We start from the raw sequence: 9,847 nt of genomic DNA, 5'->3' as shown, positions 1-9,847 counted from the left end.
CAGCTCTCTAATTCATATTTAAATAAGAGCATCTAGGGACAGAGCTGAACTATGCAACAAGTACTACTGCAAATTCCACAGCAGAAGAGCCTATTGCATTTTTCTCGAGAGTGGAGGTGTTTCCTCTTCCACCCAGCTCAACCAGAACTTGGGTATTTACAGTAATCATGTACCCAACATAAAAGTTACTTGCATATTCTGCTGGAGAGGGGATCCATTTTCCCTTGTGCCAAGCTGTTAAGTAATGTTAAATGGCTGCTGCATTTCAGTGGTGGATGAAGTGATCCATATATAGTTTATGAATCCATTTGATACATAAAATGATTACTTACCTGTAACTGTTGTTCTTCGAGATGTGTTGCTTAAGTCTATTCCGCAATGCATGCATGAGTTTCAGAAGCTTTTTACACTTAGCAGTAGCCATTGCGCCAGCCAGACTGGCGCCGGTATATTGGTGCCTATATACCCCTGTTGACCCTCCACCCCCTCAGTTCCTTCTTGCTGGACGTTCTGACGAAGGAGAGGTGGGTGAGATTACTTATGTCCACTCCACTTAGGTGATTCCCAAGCCATGCGTATGGAGGTGAAGTCAGAACCTAAGTAGAAATAGATTGCAGCACCGCTCTACCAACAGCTGCATCTTGTCTAGCCTGCTGCGTGATCGCGTAATGGGTGATAAAGGTATGAACGGACGCCCATGTGGCCGTTCTACGTAGGTCTAGGATCGGCACCTGAGCCAAGAATGCTACAGAGGAGGCTTGGGCTCTGGTGAATTGGGCTGTGAGTCGCAGAGCCTGTTTCCTGTTTAGATCATAACATGCCCTAATGCAATCAGTGATCCAAGAGGACAGGCACTGGACGGAGACAGGGAGGCCTTTTATCCTCTCGGCTATAGCGACAAACAGCTGGGTCGACCTACAAAATTGCTTTGTCCTTCCCAAATAAAAGACTAGGGCCCTTCTGACATCTAATGTGTGAAGTGCCTGTTCCTTATCGTTTGCGTGCAGCTTGGGGTAGAAAGCTGGCAGGAAAATCTCTTGGGACATGTGGAACAAGGACACCGCCTTTGACAAAAAAGCGGGATGCGGGCACAACGTCACCTTGTCCTTAGAAAATACGGTAACTCAGAAGAAAGGCCTTACAACTCTGACACCCTCCTTGCCAAGGTAATGGCCACAAGGAAGGCTACCTTCCATGAGAGGTGGGTGATGGAGCATATAGCCATCGGCTAGAATGGGGGTCGTATGAGTGCCCGTAGCACCAGATTCAAATCCCACTGCGGGACGGGTTGCCTAACCTGGGGGTAGAACCTATCCATACCCTTCAGGAAACGCTTGACCATTGCATGGGTAGAGACCGAGCCACCACTTTCCCCCGATGAAAAGCCTCAATGGCTGCCAGGCAGATCCTACATGAGTCTGCCTGGGGGAAAGTCATTTGACACTTAAGGCACTCCTTATACAGGTCTCCATAGGGCATGGGCATCAGGCAACATGAACAGGGCTTGAAGCCTTATGGTCCCTGCATGCCCCCCCTTATGGGGGAGGGAGATTAAAGTCTGTTAAGTACTTAAAACAACAATTAAGATAATACTAACTACAAGAACTACTAAACTATTTACAGAGATAAGAGTGCTAAGGGCACACATGCGGAAGCAAAGTGTTTCAGCAACTGTCATGGATGGTAAGAAGGAACTGTGGGGGTGGAGGGCCAGCAGGGGTATATAAGCACCGATATACCGGTGACACTCCAGGGGGCTCCCCTGGCTGGCCCAACGGATACTGCTAAGGATAAAAAGCTTCCGGAACTTGTGCACACAAGTAGGATGGACATAAGCAAGCACTCGAAGAAGAATTGTAAGTTGTTTGAAATCCTTTGAGATAAAAGGAAAAAAAGGAAAGCTAGCCTAAATAGAAATGCCTCAGACACTTATCAGAGAAAAGTTTTCCATTCAATGTCTGGCAGTAACTAGGAAAGCAAACAGAACATTATCATGGATAAACAGAATAGGCAAGAATATATATTAATATTGGAAGAGGCTATAGGTCTGTATAATGGGCTAACAAAACCACTGCTGGAGTACTGTGCACAATTATGGTGATGGAGAGAGTCAAATATTATACTATGAATAACAAGGTATCCTAGCTCAGGGCTATCTATGTAGACAGGATCAGAAAACTGAGTTATGATGAGTGGAGGTGTGTGTGGGGGGGGGGGGGAGAGATTAAGTTGTAATGTAACTGAAATGTATACACCAAACATCATGTAGAAGTGGGACCATAAAACTGCCTGAGAGGATAAAATGTTAATTGAGGAAACTGTCAAAACCTCAAAGTGGTTAGCAGGGGACAAGCCAGAGAAGATGAATGGACCTGAATAGGATGTGTTACCACTTGATCCAAACTGTAATAGGGAGTTGAATTTAAGACGCCTATTGTATTTGTGAAAGGAAGACACAGTGAAATTAGTTTAAACAGATTGCTATCCAATCTGGAAATTCAATGTGCAATAACAGTGATCATTAGGCTGAAGAGCCAGTAGCAAATTCCTCGAGGGATTCAATTTTCTGTATTCTTGCAGACCTCTTTAACACATAGCAAAAATAGTTTAGAATCAAGTCAAAAGTGATTAAACTGTAGCACAAAAAAAAGACATTGATTCCGAATATAAAATGAATATCATTGTATTAATGTTTATTTCTAATTACAAGAAACAGAATATCAGTCCCTTATTTGTACAAAAATACCTGAAAGATTACAATTATGTTCACAAGCCAAAAAAGCTATTTACAGTATGAAGCAAAGCATATTGAATAAAGGTTTTGTCTCTTAAGTTAATACCTTTTGCATTCCCTGAAAACTTTAACTTTATTCCATTTTACAGTCACTAAAATCTTGCATTGTGACAATATAATTTACAATAAGCAAGTCTCGCCACTGGAAAGGTGCATTGATTGGTCAGACTGTCAGGTATTTAGTGCAGAAAAAGATAAGACAAAACATCTAAACTGAGGCACGGGTTTCTTCGAGAGTAATTAACAAATAAAATGCTTCTGTACTTTAACACCTATTGTAACATAACTTAACTAGTAACTTTATTACCAAAATGGTTTGGCATTTTCCTTCTCGACATATTCAAGATTGCTACATGAAGTATTTATTTAGAAAATAAAAATCACAGGCAAAAGATAAAAATTCAACAGGCTCCAAAACAACCCTGAGCATCCCCTTTACATTCATGTCATTTAAATACAAAAATAAGAGTCAAATGTCCTTCAGTCCTTGGTATTCTAAGCTGTCAGTCAGCTGAACCTGCTGGAAAAATTTAAGATGGTATTGACTCTTTTCCAGCAGAAAAAAGAAAATATAAAACAAAACAGTGATCTGCTCAAGTAAGTTTGCTGCCACTTGCAAAGTGGTCACTTTCTCAAAACAGCTCACGTTAGCTGGGAAAGGTACAAAATGCTAAATCAACCATCTACATACAAAATTATGATTCATAGTCAAACTTTCAAATTTAAATAAAATGCAAGTTTTATAAATATGAAACACTGCAAATACTAACCGCCTATTGGAAAAATGGATGGAACTAAACTATGTAAACAGAAAAAAAAACTTAAAAACTACAGCATAAATGGTCTTACTGAAAATGGTGAATATAAGAATGTCATCAATACAAAGTGGGATTTTCCACTTAAGAGGGACCAAATATAAGCATGCAGAGTGAAGTATGAGACTTAAATTAGCTTAATTTCAAGGTTTTAAAATACATTTTAACTGACTAAAAGCAGGAACACTCAATTCAGTATGTACATTTATAAAAACAAATTTTCACTACAAACTAAATCAAGTTTCTTCATTTTTTAGATGTAGACATTACATGGGAAAAAAAATACTAGAATGTGTCCTGTAAACTAAAATACAGTGTTTCTATACCATTGACATAGTTACAGCTGATATGGATGACTCAGGCAGGTTATAGTTCATCTTAAACTAATCTCAACACTACATGAAGACCTAAAGGTACAAAATTATTCTTCCTTCTTTATCCTTTCAGGTGGCTAGGATTTCAGCAAACCCCGTGGCAAACATTAGTCATTGTGACTTCATCATAGACTAGACTGGTATAAATCATGTACTGTTTTAAGAGAAAACAGTTCTGTTCACTACAGTATTCTGAAAGTTCGCAGGGTGAAACACTTCTTGCTCTGTATAAACTGTGTGGAATATTTGAAAATAAAGTTAATTCAATAGTACCTCCTGTACTTATTGATCATGCTGCAAAATGAGTGACAGTGATCTATGCAATATGGCAGTCCAATGAGAACATTCAACTTGTACTTACCTGACTTAAACACTGGTTTATCAACATAATGGAAAGTGTTCTTGTGTAAACATTAAATAACTGATTTAAATATTAATAATAAAGTAGATCTGATGATGAACCAGCACTAAGGCAGGATATGTACTAGCTTACAATAGATACTGGTCTGGGTTATTGGGTCTGTCACAAATACCAGTTGTTGAACGGATGATGACAGCAGTAAGTTTAAAAATGCCAGTCATAGTTATATGGATTTCTAAACCAAGTTTGCTCATTTCTCATTGTGTAAACTTTTTTGACTCTACCAAAAGCAAAAGGGGTACAAGTTCTTTTAAAGTCCTATACCCTAAAAGAGCTTTGCTACATATCATTGTTACTATAGGTATACTACCTAGAAAGACAGCTCTTTGAACCAGTCTGATAATTGAAGGAGATATAAAGCTAAAAAAACTGATCTTCTGTCATAATAAGGAGACTATCAGCATAAGTACTTTTTCCATACAAAAACAGCTGGTTCCAAATACAAGCATGGTCATAAAATTCCATTTAGGAAACAAAATCAACAGGCTGCAAAACCCAAACCACCATCAATAATTAAAAAAGGTTCAAACATTTGTGCATAGAATCTGACTAATACAGTCTTTGCATGACTGGGTACCACTTATATGCCACAAACATATTACAGCCATTTTGCTAAAAGTTAACAGTTTTAAGAGTACATATGGTGGTATGTTCTTCTAAAATTTTATCCACACTGCTTCTTCAAAGTTATCTGCAGATGAGAGAACCTCAGGTACCCAGAGAAGTTCTGACACACACACACTTCTGGGGTTTCTTCTAGAACCTTTTAGGCTGAAGCATTTCATACATTTTAGGGTTTAGATTAATACCCAACTCCTGCATGAATTTAAAAGCCACATCAGCTCCGAATACAGGCTGCATACAATATCCGAAACAAAGTAGGAGTGCAAAAAAAAAAAAGTGATCAATACAAAAAGTAAACACACTTGTCTTAATTGTCAAGATTATCCCAGGGCAAGAGTTCTTTTCAAACATTTCTCTTCATAACTTGTTTCTGTTAAGTGGCCCAGCCAAGATAGTTTCCAGTTCTGTTTCAAGATTTGATTATGATTTTACATACCCTCCCCCCAATTTTTTGGGATGCTGGGACGCTCAGCAGCACTCACTCTTAGGTGTTAGACAAACCAGTAAATCTTGGTCTGTTGGCACCAGTTGAATCCATCCCTTTCAGAGTCCCAAGGTGCATAATATTTTTAACTAACTTACAAATCTGCCAATTCCCCAGTGTCAACATTCTCTTACAATTGTTCTTCTAGCTAATCCAGTCTTCCAGCAAATCCAGTCTTCAATGAGGGTCAGATGGAAGGTCATAAGGCCACTCGGATGCAGTGGTGTTTCAGTTTGCAGGGCAAGACTCCTTTGTTTAGTTGGTAGAATTCAACAAGCTGAATTAGGTCAGAAAATTTGGTATTCCCATCATCGAGGCTGAAAAATATCTGTCCATCATCCTCACACTAAGGAAATAAAAAGTTCTTTCCAAATTAGGCAACACATTGGAATATCGAAGTATGACTATAAGTTAAAATTCTAGGTATGATCTCACGTAAGAAAATCTAAACACAAATTACAGCTTGTCATTTAAGAGCCCATGAATCACAAAACCCCTTACCCATATTTGGTTAAGTTAAAAACTTAATAGGTCTCAAAACAGAAATATTGTCCTTCTTACCTGAACAAACAGCTCTAGTAAGACTCCTAACAAGTATGGAGGTAAGGTTTGTATTGTGTTCCACTGGAGAGATGTGGAACTGGAACCAAATGTCTGTAGAGACCCAACATTCACTGAATTTCCTGGCACTCTCCATCATCTTAAAGTACGTCTACAGTTCTCAAGTTGGAAATTACACCTCCAGTTCAGTCATAGCTATACTAGCTTCAATCTAGCAAAAGAGCTAAAAATTAGACATGTAGCCATCACAGTGTGAGGAGTTAGCAACCCAAGTACGTGCCTATGGTCTTCCATAGGCGCATACTCAGAGTGACTTCCCCCATCAGCTGTTCACTTGACCAGGTACATACTCAACGCAGCAAGTTCCTCTCTTTCCCCAGACAGCTATACTTCTATTGTTGAAACAAAAAACAGGACTATGTAGCACTTTAAAGACTAACAAGATGGTTTATTAGGTGATGAGCTTTTGTGGGCCAGACCCACTTCCTCAGATCAAATAGTGGAAGAAAATTGTCACAACCATATATACCAAAGGATACAATTTTAAAAAATGAACACATATGAAAAGGACAAATCAAATTTCAGAACAGAAGGGAGGTGGGGGGGGGGGAGGTAAATGTCTGTGAGCTAATGATATTAGAGGTGATAATTGGGGAAGCTATCTTTGTAATGGGTAAGGTAATTAGAATCTTTGTTCAAACCTAAGCGTAAAGTGTCAAATTTGAGCATGAATGACAGTTCAGAGGATTCTCTTTTAAGAGTATTCTTGGAAAGCTTTTGAAGCAGGATGCAGGTAATTAAGTCGTTGAGACAATGTCCTTTCTGGTTGAAATGGCAAGAAACTGTTTTTTCTTTGTGATCCTGTCTAATATCTGTTTTGTGGGCATTGATCCTTTGGTGAAGTGTCTGAGACGTTTATCCAATGGACATATCACAACCATATATACCAAAGGATACAATTAAAAAAATGAACACATATGAAAAGGACAAATCAAATCAATTTTCTTCCACTATTTGATCTGAGGAAGTGGGTCTGGCCCAGGAAAGCTCATGACCTAATAAACCATCTTGTAAGTCTTTAAAGTGCTACATAATCCTGTTTTTGTTTCAGCTACATCAGGCTACATTCCTATAACTTCTATTGTTAGCACACTAGTTCAATCAGAAATAGTGCAAATAGGTCTCCTTGATCTGGAAAATACATTTCCAGTTCACAGTGTAAACTCCAGCTGGGAAACTTCTCCTAAGAGCTGTACTGAATCAGCGCTTCCAGAAGAACCCTAGATTCAGGGAAACAAGTACTACGTTTCCATCAGTGACTCATCACCTAATAAACCATCTTGTTAGTCTTTAAAGTGCTGCATAGTCCTGTCTTTTGTTTCAGCAAGACCAGACTAACATGGCTACATCTCTATTACTGTAAAAAAAAAAAAAAAAAAAAAAGCGCTGAAGGTCTTTCAGTGCCTCTCTGAGTGCCCAAACTACTAATGGTCCAACTGCTGGAGATGCTAGATATTCACAACTCCACTAAAGAAATGTACCTTAATCCAAGATAGAAAATTAGTGTGGATGAGCAGTGTACTTAAAAGGTGTGATAGGTTTTGAGTCAATTCTCCACCTCTCCATTCAGAAAAACACAAAAGATCTACTCAAAAAATTGTTAGCTGATTAGTGTATTTGGAGTCAGAGAAGAATATTGGGGTCCTATGAATTAAGAGCATACTGGGAACCTATGAGTTGATACTCATTTGGTCTAAACATTTTAGGCTAACATACATAAACCTCATTCAAAGGTTTGGACTGTCTTTTGGATACAGAGCATTTGTATTTTGAGAAACTTCCGTTTTAACATATAAATTGAGGCCCCATATTCCTCAGGTAACCATCAAAGTAGCCATCGGGGAAAAAAACTAAACAAAAAACCCTTTGCACAAATATACTAGTATTAACTTCTTGTCACCAAAAGAGTGCATTGGAGATAAAAACAGCCAATCAGCTCTCGGGATCATAGTTCTTTGAGTCAGTTCTACCCCTTGATTCTGATGTTTAAGCTAACAGTCAATGCCATGATCAAAAGCACATTTTTAGACAGACTAAAAGATGTAAAATAATGAATTCTGTTTCTGAACACTAGAGTCATTATATTTTATTGCACTAAGAAGTCATTTCTATAGATAGTCATCTTACAGACTGATTTTACAAAGAAGGTTTTACAAAGAACGAACAAATGAGAAAACTTTTTGGTTAAAATGGAAGACACACTTACCGGTAAGATTTGAAAATGCTTGATTTTTTGATGATGACACAGTGTAAGCACAAATGCCTTTGGATTACTCTGGCTGTCCCGGAGGAGAAATAGCCTAGGAAAGACCATGTTCTTTTAGTACAAACTTGAACAGTGTGACCCATTTGCTCTAAAATCAGATCTTCTGGTCATTTTGTACTCTCCTCCTTCAGTGATGTTAAAGGGATGGTACTTGGTCCTGCTGTGAAGGCAGGGGACTGGACTCAATGACCTTTCAAGGTCCCTTTCAGTTCTAGGAGATAGGCAATCTCCATTCATGTTTTAATTTAAAGAGCAATTTCTTACATAGTAATTTTCTCTCCAAGCTCTTTACCAATTCAGGTTCATGCAATGCTAGCAACAAGCAGACAGGGTGAAATAAATGTGATTGTTATTTCATTTATATACTGTATGGGGTTTTCTGGCTCTCTAATTAGTTATTGGCAATGGAAAGACAACCTCAAAGAAAATGTTCTTGTTTGGGCTCCTATAAGATGTTCTGGAGACAAAAAGAGATAAGAAAGAAGTTCTCTCTCTTCTCCAGTATCCTAAACCAGGAAAGAAAAACGGTGCTGTGATAACGGTAGCTTTTCGAATACAGCTAGATAATGCAAACCTAAACAATGTGCGAACTTTCCAAACAGGGACTACAGATGAGGTAGCTTCCATATGTTATAAAGAAGCGGAGAACACATGGAAGGGTCCCTAAGAGACAGTTGTAATATTTTTCCTCAGAAAAATTAGTTGAAAATACACTTACACTCACATTGGATTAGTGTAATTATTGAAGTGATTTCTATTATCCTCATCTCTTTACCTGATTTTAGGGTCATGTTAGTTGGCTAACTGTGCACTTGGGAGGAGAAAAGGGTTCCAAAACTTAAGGCATCTACTCCAAAAATTCTCCTTCACTTAGCATTCTCCACAAATCAAACAAAAGGAAAAGAGAGCACACTGTAGGTAATATACCTAGATAATATATGTGCTAGCCACCACTCAGTTTGTGACAAGGCCAAGTATATTTGTGGGTAAGCCTTCCAAGTAAACAGTATGCCAGGAACAACATTTTCTAGGATTGAGCTGCAAAAAACTGTCTACAATTTGAGGGACAAAAAGAACATCCTCTACCTTCTTGTAACCACTGAAATAAACTTTGACATCACAAGCCCACATTACAATGACCACTGTCCAATCCGTTTACTGCACATCTTCAGGCAAGGTAGACATGCAACTGCTGAAAAACACTTATCCTGTCAGAGTACTCCTCTTTCCTCCTCCTACAATTGTATTTGTGGAGCTGAGTGTTGATAATACAACTATACTGGCCCCTCTACACTGCCCTGTTGCATCGAGAATAGTCTATCGAGTGCCAGAAACATCAGTAGTAGAGCATACTTTTGACATTCTGGGCCACGTCTGAGCTTATAAGAAAAACTTTCACCTCCCTCCTTATGGTAACACTGTATAGTGCTTTTCTCAAGAATATGAGT

The 9,847-nt window shown here is 38.6% G+C and overlaps 1 protein-coding gene across 4 annotated transcripts in view; it reads right to left on the bottom strand.

Moving 5' to 3' along the window:
• Window positions 1–2,667: 2,667 nt before the first annotated feature.
• The window catches only part of GRB10 (growth factor receptor bound protein 10), a 202,891-nt gene continuing 195,711 nt past the window's right edge, over window positions 2,668–9,847 (bottom strand). For all 4 annotated transcript variants that reach the window (XM_006136362.3, XM_075921668.2, XM_006136363.5 and 1 more), the window contains 2 exons: window positions 8,340–8,433; window positions 2,668–5,858 (listed from right to left, as the gene is read on the bottom strand). In XM_006136362.3, coding sequence (XP_006136424.3) covers window positions 5,712–5,858; window positions 8,340–8,433 — 241 coding nt within the window. In that variant the 3' untranslated portion in view covers window positions 2,668–5,711. The remainder of the gene's footprint in view (window positions 5,859–8,339; window positions 8,434–9,847) is intronic.

This window comes from Pelodiscus sinensis, chromosome 2 (assembly GCF_052426305.1).
Source record: "Pelodiscus sinensis isolate ZL-2025 chromosome 2, ASM5242630v1, whole genome shotgun sequence".
In the NCBI taxonomy this organism is placed as follows: Eukaryota; Metazoa; Chordata; order Testudines; family Trionychidae; genus Pelodiscus; species Pelodiscus sinensis.
This window is presented reverse-complemented; position numbering and strand designations above follow the sequence as displayed.